General features: G+C 42.2%; 1 protein-coding gene across 19 annotated transcripts in view; it reads left to right on the forward strand.

The window, feature by feature from the left end:
* tcf7l2 (transcription factor 7 like 2) overlaps positions 1-5,900 on the forward strand; it is a 90,782-nt gene extending 84,882 nt beyond the window's left edge. For 9 of the 19 annotated variants that reach the window (XM_044014764.1, XM_044014766.1, XM_044014767.1 and 6 more), the window contains 2 exons: positions 149-221; positions 3,571-5,900. In XM_044014764.1, coding sequence (XP_043870699.1) covers positions 149-221; positions 3,571-4,027 — 530 coding nt within the window. In that variant the 3' untranslated portion in view covers positions 4,028-5,900. Of the gene's footprint in view, positions 1-148; positions 222-820; positions 894-1,407; positions 1,470-3,570 lie in introns of those variants that run through there. The other 10 variants (XM_044014765.1, XM_044014769.1, XM_044014771.1 and 7 more) reach the window with 5 other exon arrangements.
* The last annotated feature ends 15,424 nt before the right edge of the window (positions 5,901-21,324 follow it).

The raw sequence follows: 21,324 nt of genomic DNA on the forward strand, positions 1-21,324 counted from the left end.
TAAGCTTCATAGATTCACTGTTATCTGTTTTTTCTCCTCATTTCTCTCCTTCTTTTGGTTTCCCTTTATTTATTTTCTGGATTATTATTTTTTGGTTTTGGTACTATTCCTCCTCTCTGCTGGCTTCCCTTCCCTGTCGCGGCATCAGACCTGAGCGCTCCTAAGAAGTGTCGAGCGCGCTTTGGGCTTGATCAACAGAATAACTGGTGTGGCCCGTGCAGGTGTGTATGATGTGTGCCTGCACTGGTCAGGGCCAAGGTGAAGGCTGGGTAACTCTACGCTGGGACTTCCTCCTCTGCGCTATGCTGCTGCCCTTTCTTCCTTCTTCCTTGCCTCCCTTCCTTTAGTGTGTCCTGCCAAGCTATCGTGACCTCTCAGCTCCCTCCACCCATGCCCTGCCGGTCTGTCTGTAGGGTTCCACTATTTGATTTTTTTACCTCCTGTTTGGGAAGAATGGTATTAACTGCAGAGTGTTTGTATGAACGGTGTCCGTGTTTGTGTGTGTGTGTGTTGATAAAGGCAAATATTTGGGGGTGATGGGGGGGGGAGGGGTTAAATGACGTACAGTCCAGTCAGCTTCACTGTGATTGGTCAAAATCCTAAACTGGCAGGTCAGGGCTTGGAGGATCTGGAGCCTGATGGTTTGGTTAAAATGGAGGACATCCCAGTGTTGCCAGCCTAAACCTAAGCCCTGGCTAAATGTTTTTGTCCGTGCAATGACGTGTCCATTTTCTTTTTGTTCTTTCTTTTTTTTTTTTTTTTTTTTGTTCTCCTTTTTTGTCTCTGTGTGTATGTTTGTGTCTACCTCTTTGGCTAACAGATGCAAATACCCCAAAGAAGTGTCGTGCCTTGTTCGGGCTTGACCAGCTGAGTTTATGGTGCAAACCATGCAGGTATAACTGCTCTAGTCCCAATGGGAGGAAGACATCCACAATGAACAGCTTCTTCCTCTTGATTTATTTGGCTTGGCGAGCTCCTCTGCTCCCTCTCTTTACCGAGGAGCTTCCTGCTCTAAATTCCCTCACAATATTCCGTCATTAAACTTGGTTCAAGCCCAGTGGCAGAAAATGGATTTCCAAATAAGATTATTGAATTTATCTCAAACAAACTATTTATCTTGCTCCAAGATCACTGTTTACTCTTAACTGTCTTACAGTTGGACTTGTTCCGCTTGAAATCCATTTTCTCTCCGGGGGCAGTGGATAATTCCCTCCCATCGTAACTGTCATGTCTGTTCTAATTGGCTCCATTTGAATAACAATGTTATGCTTACAAATTTAGCCCTGCTTTCTCTGAGGGCCTGTTCAGTGACGCTCTTTTCTGTGCCCTCTTCCTCCTCCTCCTCCTCCTCCTCCTCCTTCTCCACCTCTTCTTCCTCCAAACTCCTCTTCAATAACCCTTACTTAGTCCCTACCTGTTGTCTTTCTGTTCTGACACAAGCAGTCTTTGAATTGGGAATATTTTCATGGTAGGTATTTGTTTCTGCTCAGTAATACCGTTCTCTGTGTCTGGCTTGCACCACACCCTGTCCCACTCTTTCTCTCAAAACATGTCCAACACATCACCACCGCCACCACGCATCTCATCGGTGTTGTCCTAATCGTTTTACATAGAAGGGCTGGAAGGTATATCAACACTTTGAAATCACGTTACCTTACATTTTTGGCAAGAAACAAGATTGCTTTTGTGGAGAGAATCTTTGATTAAGCAAGATTCGGTTCAAGTGACCTGTGTGGCGCTCACTCGCGTTGAAATATTCCGACATTTTCCCGATAACGATAATGAGAATTTATCACAATTAAATAATAAAATAATGACATTTTATGCAGAAATCTTCGTATAGTTGATGTCTAGTGAGGTTATTAACACATTTCAAATGTATATGTTTTATTACATTAATATGAACGGGAGTAGAAAGGACATCACACCCACCAGAGCTGCACAGTCTGCCATTGTTTGTGTTCTCATCTGCCTCTCATTTCCCCTCCAACAGTGCGTTATTCCTTAAGAAATAAAAGGGGGATCATGAGTTCAGGAGACAGGAAACACAAATATTGCAGTCTTTTTTTTCTTTCTTTTCTTTTTTTTTTTTAAAGGGAGCCGAGAGGTTAAAAGTTCTCTCTGGGCTCTGTTTCCTAAAAGATGCATCTGGTGTAATTTCCCCCGAGACAGGGAAATCAATACCATACACAGGCACATACGATGGATCGATATGTCTGATAAAAAAATGGATATTAGCTCATTTGTTGCAGTTTGACGGACAGTTATCGAGAGCAGGATGTGTATGTAGTGGCAAAATGATACCTTTTTACGCGCCGGTCGATACACCGCACCACCCAGTGATACACTCTCAGTGTACTTAAAAGCCTCAACCGCGCTCCTTCCTGGACGATGACGGTGTTCTACACTTGTACTGTTGAGCTCATCAGAATTGCATGCCCGTCTTTCAGCCCTAGCATGCGATCGAGACTTTGTGAGCTCCTTTTGTGATTTGTCCTTCTTATTCTTATTCATTCCCTGTAATGTGCTCTCACTCCTGTTTTCGTCTTTATGGAGATTGTTTTAGAATTACAGGGAAAAGCTTTGATTTGATGACAGTTGTTTGTTTTTTACCTACTGCCTGTCCCTGTGAGTCTTAAACACTAATACTCCAAGGCCTTCAGGCATCGTGATATTAGAATGGAGAGCAGAGAGAGGGGTCACTGCCAGGGTCAGGGTAAAGATGAGGTGGGCAAAGATTCCCCCTGAACCAAATCTGAACACAGAAGAGTCACCAAAGATAAATGCAACAATCCCCCTGCACTCCTTTAACTCCCCCCTTTCCCCTCCCCTCCCATGTTAGTTCATCGGGTTCCACTGAGCACAACGGGTCTGGCCCCGGGATTCAGCGGGGGGAGGTGGGGTGTGGGGGGCTGGGGATGGAGGGTCTTGACCCCAGGCAGGAATGCAAACATAGTGCCTTGACCTCTCGCGCACACGCACACACTTGTGTCCGTGGGGCAGATGCAGGGTAGTGTAGATCTTGTTGACTTTTTTTCCACCTCATATCCAAACTTTGTCCCCTCAGGAGACGAGAGTAGAGTCAGATTGAAGTGCAGGAGTGAGACAGGTCCACTAGCCTCATGTTGCTGGAGAGAACGCGCTGATCCGCAGCTGTAGCTCTGCCTGTAAGAGGGCGGGGTTTACATCCAGAGAGCAACAACCACTACATCTCATCCTCCTCATCCTCATCCTCATCCTCTCTGTGTGTGCTTTACATTTCCCCTGCTGCTTCCTGTCCAGGTGTTTCACCTGTGATCTCCATGTCTGTCCTGTCCACTGGTTTTCACTAGTATTTGGAGATTGTCATATTCTGCCACCTTTCCTCTTAGCACGCAAGGATCTTTTTTTAAAAAAGCAACTTAAAAGCACCTTTGAAATCTGACCAGTGGAGTGAAAACCACTGGTTCTGCCCAATTTGTAAAGGCAAAGGTGCATTTAAGTGTGCTGCAGCAGCAGCAGCAGTGCTAAGAGGCGCAGCAGTTTGAAGATGTTAAAAGACGTTCTCTTTGTCTCCGCCTTGTCCCTCAGGAGAAAAAAAAAGTGCATTCGCTACATCCAAGGTGAAGGCAGCTGTGCCAGTCCTCCCTCTACGGACGGAAGCTTACTCGACTCCCCCCCATCCTCCCCCTCCTCGGTGGTTCTCTCCCCCTCCTCAAAAGAGTCCAAACCTCAGACTGAACAAATGCAACCTCTCTCACTGACTATGAAACCGGCCCACCAGCCACTCCACCACCCGCACCTCCTTGCTGGGCCTCCACCGCCATCTTTGGCTCAGCTGGGAAACTCCGCTGCAGCTAGCAAAACGCCCGGCACCTCCTCCCACAACGGAGCCCTGGAGCACGGCGACGTCTCGTCCTCGCGGCAGCCGGGCTCCTCTGTGGTGTCCTCACTGGTCCGGCCCTCGGCATCGCTGTGTCATTCCCACTCGCTGCTCCCCTCCACGGCCTCCCAGCCTCTGTCGCTAGTGACCAAGTCTATAGAATAGTCTGTTCTTCTCCTCTGTTGTTGCTCTGCACACACTCACACACTCACACACTCACACACACACACACACACACACACACACACCCTCCCTCAGCTATATCACACACTCTCCGTCGGTTCTTTTTCTCTTTTTATGTTCCCGTGCCACGAGGCGTTGACATTTTAGTTCTTGTTTTTATTAAGGTTCATTGGTCAATATTTGACCCGTCATTATCAGAAAAGATCTAATTATTATAAAGAAATGATACAGTGAGCTGTAGTATAGCTTTGTGAATCTGCCAAAATTTTTATGAATTTTCCTTTGTCTTCTTTCTTCTTCTTTTTTTGTAGTGTTCAACAGTGCAAAACAGAAAAAATTATCTAGTTCAACTTCAAAATGTTTAAAAAGACGGATATAAAAAGGTAGGCTAGATCGTTCAGTGAGCCCTTTTCTTGAAAGAGTTGGTTCTACTTCTTTATTTGTATTAAATACGAGCCTGCGAACCAATCATCTGACATCTGTTCAAAATCTAGGAGGGCATGAGGCGAGCGGTGACACCTCTCTCTCTGAGGAACAACTTTAATTGTGATGTTACTTGTTCTTGTTTAAATGTACAGAATAAAGGGGGGGAGGGGATTACTGTGTTAAATATGCATTCTTCCACTGCGTTGTCTTTTTTTCTTTGTTGTTTACCTTTGGGGCGGAGTCAGGCAAGTTGGGTGGGCTTGAGGGGAGGTCGGGGTGGGAGGGTCGAGGGTTATTAAATTCAAAAATGTCACAACGCTAGGACCAGTAGTATTTATTGCTTTAGAGATTGCTTGTTGTATCTTGTACGTGTCTCTTTTGGACGTTTTTTTTTCTTAATACATTGTACAAATATTTTTTCTTAAGGTAAGCGACTTATATATGAATGATCCATTTTTACAAGGAGGTTTTAAAAGGCAACAATCTTTTGTTAATGATTTCTTTCCGCGCTGAAAACCTGGACTCCACTCAGTGTTCTGTGTAGATCTCACCAACAGAAGTATGCACAACTTCATTTCAAGAAATGCGTCTATAAGCCATTTTACAAAAAACGAAAAAAGAAAAAGAAAACTTGAAACAAGAGACAGAGGGTACCATGTCTTCAGTAGTCGGAAAAAGTGTCTAAAGCCCTTCTTTTTTATTGCACAGTCACATCTCTCAGACTGTAGATTCGTGTACAGATTTTCCGTGCCAAAATTTGTGATAATTTCTGCCCCTCCAACCATGCTGTAGGGAAATCTCTCTTTTTTTTGTTTTTGTTTTGTTGTTGTTTGTTTTTTTATTTTCATTTCGATGCCATTCTTTGCTGTGACGTTACATAGATTGCTATGTATGTAGTATAAATGTTGCTATAACAAATGTGTTTGGTAGCAAAATTGTCAAATATTAAAATTTAAACTTAATAAAAAGACGGACATCATACTGTATAAACCCACAAGGGCCAAATTATGTATATTAGGTTCATAAAAAAACTATTAAATACAAAAAAATACACAAACTGCCACTTTTAAGTACACTACTACATATAGGTAGATAGAAAAAATAGGCATGTTGATGTTGCAAGAGGCTGTAAAAAAAGCTACAAGAGAATCATCCACTCGGTGCCATTGTAGTTGACATGACGCGACTGTAATCTGTCGATTTCTTCTCTGGTTTATTAAGATGCTAATGATAAATAGTTTGAATGTTTCCTTAACGGCTGTGATGTTCCTGTTCTATTTTATGCTCTTATCTTTTTTTGTTTGTTTGTTTTTTTCCTGTTATTTTAAATGGTTCCAAAACCATGTTTTTTTGTAATGAATAAATGTTTATGCTGTACAGTCTCTGTAGCATGCAGTTCTGTATTAATAAAAGCAACTTAGTATGTGCACACCTGTGGCCTCCGTTCATTCCCGACACCCAGCGGCAGGTGCGGCAACTCAGCTCCAAGTCGTCTCTGATCATGTCTCAGAACTGTAGTACGTAACCTTTTTTAACCCTTTAACACCGAGCGGATCGCAGACCGTAATTACTTTATTAGATAGTTGCAAGTTAAAGCCAATATGTGGTTATTACGATAAATCAACTCGCTCTGTAGCAGGAAGCCAGTGAACCAGCGTCTTTGTCGCCAGACAGGAGAGAGTTGGAAAAACGCCTGCACATAAGTCTCCATTTGTTATACTATTTTTGCACAATAACAAATGTTATTTTAAATGTTTGATACCGTTAAAATTTCAAATTGAACATGCAAAATCTACTACAGTGTTTTTCTTCATTTGAAAATGTCAATGCACTATTTCAACATGCATTTAATTCTAAATAAGTGCCAGATATCGAAAGTTATTCTGGAAAAATGGACAAAAGCACATTTTCGGACCTTTTTGTGGTTGAAATAAGCAACAAAAAAAAGTCGAGGCAGAGGCTTAGGTGTTAAAGGGTTAATCTTAGTGAAACCATTGTCAAATGAATTCACACAATGTTGATTAAGTCTTTCAGCTCCATATGACTCTCATTTTATATCAGGACAGATGGCGGCTAAAGCAAAGCGTATGACTGAAAATACAAAGAAGCGGCGACAAAAAGTTTCAGATGTGAACTCTGCGACTCAAAAAAACCTGGTTTTGACAGGATGAACGCTCCTGCTCTGCCGCTGTATGCACACAAATGCTCCCTCACTCAGGTCTGATGCTTTTTGTTTGACAGAGCCCATTTTCAGATGAAGGATAATGAAAATAATGTTGCATCTTTTGTGCTCACAAAGAGCAAACTTATTTAGAGCTGTGCCATTGTGATTAAATATGGACAAACAAGTTTCATGTGGCGGCGCTAATGTGACACACGTGTGACAGACACAGAGTTTTCTCGCTTATCAGAAGCGATTGGCTGCACCTGTGTTGTTCTCACTCAGCTGTGGGAGGTGACAAAGGCAAGTTGCAGCTTCTCTGCTTCAGTTGACGCTGCAAAGCTGCAACTAATGGTTGTTGGTTAATCTGTTGACTATTTTATAGATGACTTTGTTCGTTCGTTGGTCTCGTGTGATGACATTCACAAATGTCTGGTCAGTTCTAGTGATTTCTTTGTCAGAGGGCATTTAAGAAGTTGGAATATCGGAAAAGTTGTTTTAATTCATCTGAAAAACACTGAAACTGATGATCAAAACAGTTCATGTCGTAGACGATTAAGTGTTGATTCATTCTGTGACCCTTGCCACACGGTTGGTGTAGTGGTCAGCACGCTTGCCTTGAAGACTCTGGGTTTGCGACCTGGTTGGAACAAGGGCCTTTCTGCATGGAGTTTGCATGTTCTCCCTGTGTGTGCGTGGGTTTTCTCCGGGTTCTCCGGTTTCCTCCCACATTCCAAAAACATGCAATCTAGGGATTAGGTCAATTGGACACTCTAGATTGATGGTATAGTGAATGATTGTTTGTCTCTATGTGTGGCCCTGCCCTGGACTGGCAGTCTGTCCCCATGTCAGCTGTCAGCTCCCCTGTGACCCTCACGTGGAGGACGGATGGACAGTGGTTAGAAACACAACGTTCCACTTTTTCTTTGACTCATGTATGTCCTGACATTGTGTACTTGTAAGTTTCCCTGACCCTCAGATTACTGATTCAAGGTAGGGGGAAATGTATCTACCACCAAACAGTTCATACGCACAAGAATACAAACAAATACAACTGGATGAATAAAATGTATTACAGACACGATGATGCTGCGATGAATAAAATTGGAAATTGGACTCGATTCTTTCATGATCAGTTGAACCAAAATGTCACCCACTGAAAGAATCACTGGCCGTGTGACTGTAACCCAGAGGGAAGGACCAAGCGGGCCCTTCTCTGCTGGGGTTATGAATGAACCGCACCGCAGTGTTAACATATGCAAACAGTCTCAGTAGATATCGGCGGAGTCACTCTATGACACAGAGAAATAACAGTGAGTTATCTCTCACTGTCTTTCAGCTCCAGCTTCATTTGTTTATTTATTCACTTACTGACTAAGCGATGAATCCGCAGTCTTTTTTTTCCTGAGGTGGTTTTTATATTCCAGGTTTTTCGAGTTGTCCCATAAGCTGTTGTTAAAAGTGACACCAACTGTCTTTCACGCTCTCTGAGCGTGTGATATATACAAAATTGTTGGTACCCTTCGGTTAATGAAAGAAAAACTCACAATGGTCACAGAAATAACTTGAATCTCACAAAAGTAATAATAAATAAAAATTCTATGACATTTAACCAATGAAAGTCAGACATTGCTGTCCAACCATGCTTCAACAGAATTATTTAAAAAAATAAACTCATGAAACAGTATGTCATGTTAACGTCAACCCATAATTAATCACCATCCATGCGTTAATGCTGACAACTCCTAGTTAGCAACGTTGTGTAGAGCGAGTCGTCTTACACATTCAAGGTTGTGGGTTCGATTCCCGGCTGCGCTCGTCTACATGCAGTCGTGTCCTTGGGGAAGACACTTAACCCCGCATTGATTCTGTGCCGGCAGCTTGTGAATGGGTGTATATATATATATATGATATATGTGATGTGAAACACGTAGGTGCGCTGTATGAATGTGTGAGTGAATGGGTGAATGGTACAGAACTGTGGTGTGAAGCATCTTTGACCACACAGACCATTTACCTTGTCTGAGACATGTTTGTGTGGTACTGACTCTGATAAGTCTCTCGCGCTTGCCTCTAATAAACAATGTGTTTGGACACCAGGTCAAAGGTTGCACGTGTTTACTGAAAGAGAAACCCTTTGTCAGAAGAGTCTGGCTCTCAAACACAGATGTTAGCACAGGCGTCTTTGACTAACTTGTGAAATTGCGGGTGAGAAATTGAAGATTTAACGCTTGGTATAACTGACAGGGTCATTCTTTAATGGGTCTCCTGTACTGTTAAGAAGAGTTGGATTCCACTGTGTCAACACTACAGCACAGACAGAAACAAAGACTGTGTCAGAATATAATATAATGAAACCATATTATACTTGAAGATGGAACAGTTGTTAGGTAATGTTGTGGTAAATCATAAATAATTCATATGTATTGTTATATACGTAGACCATAGAGAGACGGAATCACCTAAAGAGTACAGTGTACGCATAGGGAAAAGTGGATGAATGCCAGTGAAAGGAAAATGCAATAAAGGACAAAGAAAAAGTTATTGATGCACTCAGTCACAACATGTGTGTGTCTCATAACAGAAAACCTCACAAAAACCATTTCTGTTTCTATTTAAATCTGCAAGCATTGAAAAAGGTATTAAGGTCTATCTGGAAAACACGATGCATGTTGCACTTGAACGTTGTTGTAATGTACAGATCGCCCTTCAAGGGAGTGAAGATCTGAAACCCGGGGGGGGGATGGGTTCAGCTGTGATCAAGCAAATGTGGGACACATTCTTTGTTCCCTGTGAATGTGTGCCTTGTGCACAGTTAATGCATTTGTGTGGGCTATACCCTTGAACTTGGACTGACGACGTATAACGTGGATGCATCTGTGATGCTTCCATTACGTTCTCAAGCGGGAAGGAAAGTCTTTGTATACCTGAGTAAAGAAATTCTGTTTTTTGATGTCGCTGTGGCGAGGAGGGAAAGTGTTGAAGGCCATCGCTGCAGGCGAAGCCTACAAATCCGAAAACAATGCAAGACATCAAATGTGTCCTCTGGTTCCGACAAACAAAAATACAAAGATATTGTAAAAAAAAAATAATAAAAAGGAGCTGTAAACTGCTGCTCCAGATCACAGCTGAAGAAGTGGCCACAGCCTCACGTAAACATCTTCAATGTCCTTTGCCGGGGACGACAATGCCACATATTTTCATACACATTCGTATTCTTTTTGTCCCTTTATAGTCCTTTTCCCATTTTCACCCCAATTATGTCTTATGTGAAGTTGCAGGTTTCTATGCGTTGCATGGGATAGATATTTCAAAAGAACACAGCCCTCATGGGACCTTCATCGTGGAGGCTGTCCACACGTGTCCATTCAGTCCCGCCTGGTGCGCTCATCACTTCATAAGTTGGTGATGAGACGAAACTATAGATATAAGTCGTGCGTCCATGTTTAAAAAGATATTTTGACACACGTGCAAAATCTGTTTGAGTTGACACAGCAGACGTTCAGTGACATTTTTATTTGTGTGTGGTAGAAAGCAACTGCTGATACTGACATAATGGAATAGAATAAATATGGAAAATTGAACTACATGGTTGAATAACAGTTGGTTGGTTGTCACCGGGATGCAGAGCTAGAGTTCGGTGGGGTGACAGCTGCAGGAAAGAAGCTTCCTCTGAACCTGCTGGTTCAGGGGTGCAGAGAGACCTGAACAGTCTGTGGTTGGGGGCACTGCGTCCGATGTCTGCATCAGCGTCACGGCATCTTGTCTCACTCACAGTGCCGTGTGAGTGAGAGGGGGAGTGGCTACAGTAGAGCGGCGAAAGCCAATGTGTGCTTCTTTTAACGATATATTTAACGATATCTCTTGCATTACTTATCCAAACAACGTCAACGTCGGCACTGGGCTTACAATCGGTTTGAGAGATATACGAATAACACACACACACACACACACACACACACACACACACACACACAGACGTTCCAGGGATTTATAGATAGATATTCACTCACTAATATTTATAACCAGGAACAGGAACATGTATTTACCCTGGAGTAATCTATATTTTAGCCGAAAATAAAAAAAAAAATTATCTGCAACACTAACAAAATGTAGGATATAGAAGTCATCCACTACTCTAAGTTTCATACGTTTAACCCCGGCTTTATTCTGTACTGGGGGTATACTATGGCCATGCAATAAAGTGATTTGGCAAATTGGACACTCTAAAACTGAGATGTGACTGTGAGAGTGGGTGGTTCTTTGTCTCTATATATGTCCCTGTGATGGACTGGCGATCTGACCCCGCCTATCGCCCTGTGTCAGCTGTTAGTGGCACAGCTCCCCGTGAACCTCATGTGGAGGATCAAGCGGTAAAAGATGGATGTTTGGATGGTACAAGTCTCCAACTCTTTGTTGTACTCCGAAGCAGTGATTATTTCGGTGTGCAGTGCAGATAAAAGGCCTGGGAATCTTTTTAAAATGTCCCTTTTTTTTTTTTTAGAAAAAAAAATAGTACAGCCATGTGACGGACAGAAAGTGCAGAACCTGGCCAAATCCTGCAAAATATAAATGAGGACTGTCGTGCTGTGTTGTTTTGATAAGCGCGTTCTCGGGCCTGCCATGTTGTTTTGGCCCTCATCAGTGGAGAGAAGAATTGAAAAAAACAACAACATAAAAACGTTTTCAACATTGGCAGTAGATGTCAGGGTTACAAAAAAATTTTTATATATATATATATATATATATATATATATATATGTATATATGTATAAAGGAGATTCTCATTTAAATGAACTTTGCTAATTAAATTAGAACTTTTGATGTTGCACAGTACACATCCTTTTTCCCACAGTGTTTTATCTTCTTGCGGGAAATGACATTAAGGATAATCTGTGATTATATGCTTGCCATATGTTGCTTTATGCCTGAGGAATACAAATGAATGTGCTGCATGTCGCTCTGAAGGAAAAACAAACAAACATGTTTATGATAAATGACGTGAACGAGTAAAAAAATAAAAAACCTGAATGACTGAAGCCAGGACGGTGTCTACTTTTAGAAATGTATTAACTTCTCAAGGGTCCTCATCGTTTTATGCCCGCGACCCCGTGTCTATACCTATTTTCATTTGACTACATGCGGTATCACTGGGTAACTTGTAAATAAACTCATCTTTTCTAGTTATTTTGAAGGAATCCTTCTGCTCTTTGTTCGGCAACAATCGTCCTCTGTCCTTGAAGAAGGGAATGATGCGTGGCATGAAAGGTGGGCAATTTGAGAGATTTTCTTTCTTGCAACATGAGAGTCTCTTATTTAACAAATACAGTAAAAATGGTACAATTTGGTGCACAATTCTTTCCCTAAAGGACTATCGCTCAGTGTGCCAGGAACAAGGCCAACCTTTAATCAGGAAGAGTTTGGATGCATTCAGGCCCACATTGAGATGAGGAGCGATGAAAGCAGCAATGAGTGCACAGAGGGGAGGGATGAGCAGGGGCGCTCCGTCACAGAACCATTTAAGCATTTCAGAAGAGAATATAGAGTCTAACCCTGCTGTCTTCCTTCAGAAACCAACACGACGGCGTCTGATGTATGAACAGATTCTGCTCGTCTCTATGTGGCCCTGTGATGGACTGGCGACCTGTCCAGGATGTGACCTTTCGCCCCTATTTCAGCTGGGATTGGCCATCGGCGACCCCAGTGACCCTTGTGTGGAGGAGAAAGCAGTAGAAGATGATTTTGACCACATTTCATGCAAAAGATAATTGTTATATGAAGAAAAAAAAAGATTCTCAATGGGATCAAGGTGTTTATGTGCCTCAGCAAGAATATGTGTAGTGTTTTGTTCACCATCCATCCGTCCATCGTATTCATCATTTCATTTCAATTTTTTTCAATCTGGTTAAAACGATTCCGATTAGAAATAACAATGTCCCCTTTTACATGGACGTAATCCAATTATGACACGCATCAATAAACTGCTTTGACACGTTGAATATAGAAGCAGAACTTCTTCTGCTTCTATATTCAACGTGTCAAAGCAGTTTGCTTCCGCCTGTTTTGTTGTTTGTGCTCCGATATTTCTCCTCTGCTCGTCCCATCACTGTGGACCAGTGATTTCCTCCTCTCTCGTGTCTGTGAATTTCATTTTTTATTCGTTTGCGGCGTGTTCTTCAAATTTATATTTATTATTATGTTTATATTTATACTTATGTTTCTTAAGTATAGAAAGGCTCAGCCGTTTATTCCCTGCATTTGCGTCAGTACAGGAAGAAGGCAGGAGGACATTCACATCAACCCGAGCAGATTTTCCATTTATAGTCCTAAAATCCAGAGTTCTTTTAAGTCTCTACTACAAAAACTGTATTGGCTCTAATTACAAATTAAAATTAAAATAAGTCAATTTTGAGGCTTAGGCGTTAAATGGGTTAAGTGGGATTTGAACAGAGAACCTTCCCGCTGCGAGGCCGCAGTGCACATAATGTCCCAGTTACGACTCTGATTCTGTATGTAGTGTACAGCATATATTAATCATTGCGCTGTTAAAGTTTACTCACAGCCTGATCATTGTTAAATATGTTGACAGACAGTCGACTACTTCATATGGTGGCCTCAGGCCTCAGACATAATAAAGCAAAAACACCTTGAGAGCAAGTGCGAGGCTGACAGAAAAGAGGTGTTGAGAAGAAATGCAGCGTACATACAGCTGTTCTGTGTGTGTGTGTGTGTGTGTGTGTGCTGCTGTCTGGATGTAGGCCTGTGTGTCACCTTCCCAGCTCAAGTGCCCTAGTCCCTAATGATGGCGGTGTGCAGCGAGCTAACTACCCTCACAGTGGAGCGAGCCCCCAGGCTAGTGCCACATCTCTCCATCAAGGTCTGCCTTCATCCTGCTTTACACTGGCCCTTTCCAAAGACACACACACACACACACACACACACACACACCCAGAGAGAGAGAGAGAGAGAGCCAATGACAAATAATTCATATTATGGCCTGCCTGAAAGTTTGCCACACTACCTCATTAAGCAGCCTATTGTAACTGGCTGACATTCTCTCAGCATAATAACATACCTTGGTCGGGCTGTTTTTGATGTGACATCTCACTAGAGGGAAACAGAAATAAATAAAGAAATAATAATAATATATATATATATATATATATATATATATATATATATATATATATATATATATATATATATATGTATAAAAAATAACACCCAGTTGTGCTGTGTTGCTTTTCACCTTCGGAACTCTCAAGGTGATGCAACTTTAGCTGCCAGATATCAACAACGGATCCCCGTTGTTTCTCGCTGTGGTACAAGGTCCAGCAATGACATATCAAATGGAGACAGAAATGCGGTTGTGTCATCCACGCAGGAAGGGGAGGATAAAAAAAGAAGAAGAACAAATTGCTTTTACTCTTTTCCATACATTACAGCGAACAGGGATATAATGTGACAAGGACAGGGACGGTTCTAGCATATCATCAGTTTTGTCAACTAGACAACTAAATAAATTAAAAGGCAAGGTCTCGGCAGTTTGTGTGAAAACCAGTGATAAAGGTCGATTCATGAACGTATAAAACAGATGTACACAACCTGAACCAACATTGGAACATGACGTTAAGCTGCAAGCCAAAAGTAAACACATTTTTTTGTTATATTTAGGTGCAAGTTTCCTTTTCTTTATAATATTATGTTTATTGACTCCACTGTAGTCACAGGACTGTATGTGTGTGTCACAGAGAGAGAGACGCGTAACTCTCCACACGTCTAATGTGAATAAATGCTTTCCTCGCACACGTCGACACAATGTGGCTCAATCCAAACCTACATATTGACTTTGATCTCCCACTTAAGGCTGCATTGATTTTTACTTTCCCCCCTCTGTCAGCCACACAGTCCACTGCACTGCTTCTGACACACAAATGAAAAATTAGTCCATTTAATTTCACCTGCAAAATATCGCAGTAGAGTAAAGACAGCGTGTGTGTGTGTGTGTGTGTGTGTGTGTGTGGGAGGGGATACAGGGATTGGGGTGTATGGCTTGATGAGTGAGTGCATGGGGGGTAAGTGAATATGCTTCTTTGATGTGCTTCATATTTCCTCGCATTGGCAGCAAATGGCAACAGTGTGGGAGATTTTTTTTCCTGTGTGGCAATCAGTCAGTTCAGAGGCGCTGAGCTCCTGGCGAGCCTACAAGGCATGTGGCTAGGTGCTCTCTGTCCTGGGGGCGAGACAGGCAGAGCTCTGACTTTTTCGGGGCATCAACGAGGCATGGGAGAGGAGGAAGAGGAAGTTCACTGACAAGCGCTTCAATATTCACTTCGGTCTCGGCAAAGTATGCCAAACATGGCTTTCGCATAAACACACAGCACTTCAGACGCAGACGTGGAAATGAAGATGAAGCTGTTCCAATAACAAAAACAGGGGGGGAGAGGAGGATGGAAGGTGGACCCCCCCAAACATGAGGAGAGATGGAGGACAATCCCCTGCTAAGTTGGATTCTGTGGCTGTCTTCCGTCTCCCTCGGCAGATAGCAGGAATGATAGTGGAGTTTGTTCCAGCCTCTCATAATGAAGTCCAGATGCATAAAGTCAGCTCTGCTCCTCATCATCACTGGCTGTGACCTTGGGAAATCTACCTCAGCTGTGGGCTCATTCTCATATTTACAGAACAGTGCAGAAACACAGCAACCAAACTCACTGTCGGGGGGATTAGGAGCCGACAATTCCAGGGGAAACTAACGTCTTTTCCAAATGGCTGCATCTCCGTCCTCTGGTAGTCTTGAATTGATGGAGTGGCTTTTGTCCTCCTGTCTTCGACGCTCCTCTCCCTAAGTGAGACGTGTTGCTGTCGAGCTGGCCCTGACGACTCCTGTGTTATAACACGCCACTGCCACTGAGCGAAGTTGACACACAAAGATCCTCTTTGTGTTCTCAGTCACATGAACAATCGACTGTTATCTACAAAAAGCAGACACGGAGAGAGGTCAAGAGGACACGCGGCAAAGATACAGAACAATAACTCCAGGACATCTTTGGTTTAAAACCAATTATTATTCAGGAATGTAAGCAAAAATTAATTAAAATCTGATTATAAACTCATATTATAACCACTAAATATAAACATGCTGTCACACCAGAAAGAGCAAACATAGTATAGGTACATAATTAGTGACGGTGAGTTAAGATAATTTAATTCGACTAATGTAGTGTCATTCTTGCATTTATAAAGCACACAATTCTATTTTACGTTGTATTCAGTGTAGTTATACTAAACCTGTTGATTCCTTGAATGTCATTATTTTACTACTTTAAAAACGTGTGTATGTAACTTATTCTTATGTTGAATTAAAGCTATGAAAACACAAACTATTCCAAAGTAATCAGTCATATAGTTGAACACAACATGCCATATAACAAAAAGGCAGAGAGAAGATGAGTTCACGTGTTCACGGCACAGAATTTCAAGGCATATACTGGTGAACTGTGACAAACCTTGTGACTGACTCACTACTACACAGAATAAAGGCTGTTGAATTGGATGAAAGATCCTTAGTAGATAAAAGGCTGTCTGACAAATGACTATCGATGTAAGGAGAGTAACTCAGTGATGCACTGGTTGGGTACAAGCCTGAATAACAAATAAAAAACATATACAAATCACTGGAATCAATTAAGAATAGGTGGTTATAGAATATCCTTAAAAACCAGAGAATATAAAACCTCAAATCCTCATCCTGAATATAAAGCCGTGTTTGTGTGAAATTCAAGTCTCAATCACTTTACCTGAGTGTATATCTAACAAGTTTGTTTCTTCCCGAGGTTGACAATGAGAGCCGACTGTGTTTTTGTACTGTATATTACTTTTTATCACCTCTTTTGAGAAGATTAGAAAGCACACGACGCACTGATGTGCCTGAGAATAGCAGGTGCAAAAAAAAAAAAAAGCCATTTTCAACTCCTCAGTCAAGTGAAATGTGTCGTAACTTCAGTGGCGCGCGCTCGACGCATGAAAGAAAAGTGGTGTAAAAGTCTGACGGCGAGTCTCGTCGCGTAGACACAATTACAGAGCCGGGGATACGCTGTGAGCACGGGATGTAAGACTAGAGGAGCCATTTTAAAGGAGATTAGTGCTGACACCTCCCCGTGTCTCAGCGCGCAGTGATCACACTGCACCGGCTCCTGTGTGTGGGAGGCCTTTTGTCACTTGCACCATTCAAAGTGCGAGAGGGGGAAACGAGCGATGGGATGACACCCAGGCGCCTCCCGATAGATCAAAACCAAACTAATAAGCCAGGATGCTCAAATTAACAATGAGGCCTCTTGTGTTAACTCGGCTGCTTGACTCCCTCAGCCGTGGCACATCAACTGCACATTTAAATCCGTATGAGGACGAGACTTTGGAAATAATGACTGCACTCAGTGTCGTGGTAAAAAGGAATTTGGGTGAAAAGGATGAAATCAAAGCTGCTTTCTGTCAACATACCTCCGTGCTTGGATAGAAAGTGGAGACGTGCATGCCTCTTAGCACGCAACTGCAAGTGTTGCAGTAGTTCAGCTAAGGTGGAGGCCTATTAAGAGGCCCGTCCTCCACTTAGAGGACCTTGGAGTAAAGCACACGAGGCAGCTCCTTTTGCAACAATAATCCATCTCCATTCTTCCCCTGAAGAGGCTTGTTGAAAATTAATTTGGGCTGGTCAACAGTCAATAACACGGTCCCTGGAGACACAGTTTAACCCCCATACTGCTCAGTGTATTAGAGTGCGCGCACACACACACACACACACACATAAATCCACATTCCACTCAGCTGCCTCTCAATAGTGAAAGGAAATTATTATTGACCAATTTCAGAGCTTAATGTACCTACGTTTCACCCTGAGGGCAGCAATCCACTCTCACCTCCTCCACCCACTTTCATCGTCTCGTCATCTCGTCTTTTATTCATGTCGCTCCAACACAAGACATTTTCGGTGACTATAGACAGCGATTGAAGACCGTGACATGTGTCTGACTTACAGCAGACCAACACGAGAGATAAACCTGCAAGAAAATGCTTCGGTTGGATACTAACTAGACTTTGGTTTGTGCCATACGACAGACGACACAGTATTTAAACCGATTTTAAATGTAAGAAATGGATATAAAACATAGGATGGATCCATCAGAGATTGAGGAAATTTTCGGTCCGGTTTTGGTCTGTTACCACCATGACCCAGCCAAAAAAAAGCACAACAATTAATAGACACTGGACCTAAAAAACCTTGGTACCCCTTTGAAAAATGTCACAACCAGAGTGTAAGAAAAACACAAGTCATGCCAGTATGGAAGATTTTGTGTGTCAAATCTCACGCAATGTTTTCAACTGGGATTGAAATATGTATATATTGTATATGTATACGTATATATATATATATATATATATACGTATACATATATATAATATATGTATTTGCATTGAATTAACACCATCAGTCCCAATTTCTGAAGCTTCAAGATGGTTCAAAACCTTCTGAATCTGAGAAAAAAACACATTACTCATCGATGATCAGTATGATCTGTTTCATTTTCCCTTTTGTAAGCTGATAAATAATGTAAGTGATGAAGTGTTAGTAGTTTTGTTGAGAAGTCATCCTTACAGAAAAAAACACAACAACAACATTGACCTGGAGTCCTTAAGAACACTTGTTATACTCCTGTATATTCATTTCAGATCACACACCTGACAATGCTGCTGTCAGCGATGCGTTCAAGCCATTCACTGCACAGACAGTGTTTGACATTACACACTGTTTCAAATCTCCTGCTGGAAAAGTTCACCAGGTTTTGTTTTTCGAGTAGTCAGCTATTTTCAGAGCTCAAGTTCAGTGTTTGCAGACACAGGCATGAGGCAATTCTGCCAGGGAAAACACAAGAGTTCTGTCCAGTGTGTGTGTGTGTGTGTGTAGACATTGAGATTCATCCCTTAGGGTCACCTTAAAAAAACACACACACACACACACACACACGGTGCTGTCCAGTGACAGACTGAGGCAACAGCCAGTAAACGTGTTGCAACTCCCTTGAACAAATTTGGGACGCTTACATCAGAACATTTTCTTGTACTATTATCTTTCCCAAGACAGAAAATAAGAAAACCCTCCCACTGACTTGTTAAATGTCAAAGTAGTTGACACTTCATTTAAATGGATCACAGTTATTATTAAGAGAGAAATCGCTGCCCCGTCACCGGGATCATATGTTGCACTTACTGCACTTATTTACATGTCTACAGAGAGGAGGAGGAAATGAGGGTAAAGAAACAATACAACTTTTAACATTTGGCATTAAAACTGTTACTGAAATCTCAAAACAAATCACGGCCTGGGCGCGATTGCTAGATTTCCCAATGTACACAACTGTATAAAGGTCTTTTTACTTTGTTGGAACACATCCAGGAGATATGGGAAAGCATGTATGCAGTTTTAAAATAACAAACATCTCAGTGTAAGTTAAGTTAAAGTATCAAGTATTAAGCGGGACCTTTCCTGGAACCCTAAATTAATGGCAAAACCTGTGTTTGTCCTGCTTTTTCATGTCGAGAAATATCTGCTGTGATAAACAAAATAACAAAAAAAAAAAAAAATATTGATTTAGACATTTAAAAATATTGTACACTTTTTTTTGTGATTCGATTTTTGTGAACTCATATTTGTTTGTCAGATTATAAACGTTAGATACTTAAATAATTATTTTGTCCAACGGGGAAAACTTGGGGAACGAGTTCCAGATGGACAGCGAGTCCACAACTCAGTAGCCAATCAGCAGGCAGCTGCCTAAGGCCCCGCCCATGGTCAGAATCGCAAACAAAAAAACACGGCACAAAGAACAAGTGAGGGACTGCAAACAAAATTCAGATTTTCGCAAATAAAAAAGTGCATTTTCAAACAAATAAAATACATTTGACATTTGTTTGTTCACTTCATAAAGTGCTGTTTAAAAGTGCCACAGACATGGAGCCTGTAATCTTCATTAGTCGAGTGGAACCACAAGAGGAAGTAACTCTATCTAAAATGTGAGCGATACAGAATATAAAGAATAAAACAGGAAATTGAGGATGTGCGATGCGGCGATACTTTTTGTCAAATGTAATATTCAAACATTTGGTTTGGCTGATGTCATAAATGTGGATATTGACTTTATTATCTGCACAAAAGTATAACAGTACAACAAAATGCCTTCTGTCCAGGATATGACGACACAGCAGTACAATTCCAATTGCCCACATTTGTCTTTGAGCCATGCAGTGTGCTGCTACACAATAATCCTCTCTTATCTCACCTTGTGGAAACAATCAAACCTGAAGTGAACCAGGCATTTGAATTTACCTCTTCAAAGTATGAAAACACTTGTTATTCACCTGAGCTTCTTTGCATTGTGGGAGAAAATAAAAGCGTCTCTCCAACTCTTTCAGCGCCAACTACTCATAACCAACCCAACGCCCTGGATCTATTGATAACAAGACAGTGCTTCTCCATCTCACCTCCTCAGAGAGGAAAAATACAAGCCCCTGAACGTTTGGTGCTGCTGAGATGTGTGTAGTGGAGCACACATAAGACATTTTGTCAGAGCAAGTGTTGAGGGTTTTGGTGGTGAGTGAAGACACCAGAGGAGAATTGCCGGTATTGAGGTTGAGAAAGAGTGAGCGAGAAAAGAGAGAATGGGGGCTCAACCCCCCCTCACATCAAAGCTCTCCCCTCCAGCGGTGTCTTGTGATATTTATTTATTGAGATGATTTTGCCAGAAACCCAGTGGCCTGGCTGTGCCCCCCCACTCTTTGATATGTTGCTTGGTTCTTAGCTGGCCGTCCTCAGAGAAAGAGGGGTCACGGGGTCAGCCCAAAGAGACCCCGAGAGGAAAAAAAACCTGGCTCACAAAGTACACCTAGAAACACCACACACCATTCCATCTACACGTACACAAACAGCACACCAGATGATGCACGGGGAAAGCAGGGGGGGGGTGGCAGCGGCAGCAGCAACAGCAGCAGCAACAGCAGTGGTGGTGGTGCGGGATCAAGCATTGATTATTGTTATTAAAGGGCCAATGATTTGTTTCCTCCACCGTTTGGAGGAATGCGGCTCACATCTAAATGAAAATGAGATTAACACCTGGACGTCATTACAGCACACTCCTGATTGTCATGTTCACTTCACGCACCACAAGGTGAACACATCATAAAAAAAAAGAGAGAGTTTTATTTTCCCTTTCGTGTGTGTGTGTGTGTGTGTGTGTGTGTGTGTGGTGGACACAGAACAAACAGCCTCGGGGTTCATTCATTTCTCTCATTAAAACGTCCAAATACAGAACAGGTTGACACCTTGTAACGCCATAACCACACACACACACACACACATACACGTTAGAGCAGGCCTCTTGTAACTAGATGAAGCCTCGTTTATGGCTGTTCAGAGGGCTAAGATTAACGGCGACAGAGAGCCACAGACGAGAGGTGCGGCCCAGTAGAACCAGGTGGGAGCCATTTGTTAGCACCATGTCGTTCATAATAACCTGCTGATGGACCTGGGGAGGCACGTTAATTGTCCAAATAATTTCAGTGGAGTCCTAAAGCACGTAAGGGAAGAGGGAGCAGACAAACCAGCTAAGAATAAAGAGTTTAATGTCAGATTGTGGACAGTTTC

This window comes from Solea senegalensis, linkage group LG18, assembly GCF_019176455.1.
Source record: "Solea senegalensis isolate Sse05_10M linkage group LG18, IFAPA_SoseM_1, whole genome shotgun sequence".
NCBI classification, from domain to species: domain Eukaryota; kingdom Metazoa; phylum Chordata; class Actinopteri; order Pleuronectiformes; family Soleidae; genus Solea; species Solea senegalensis.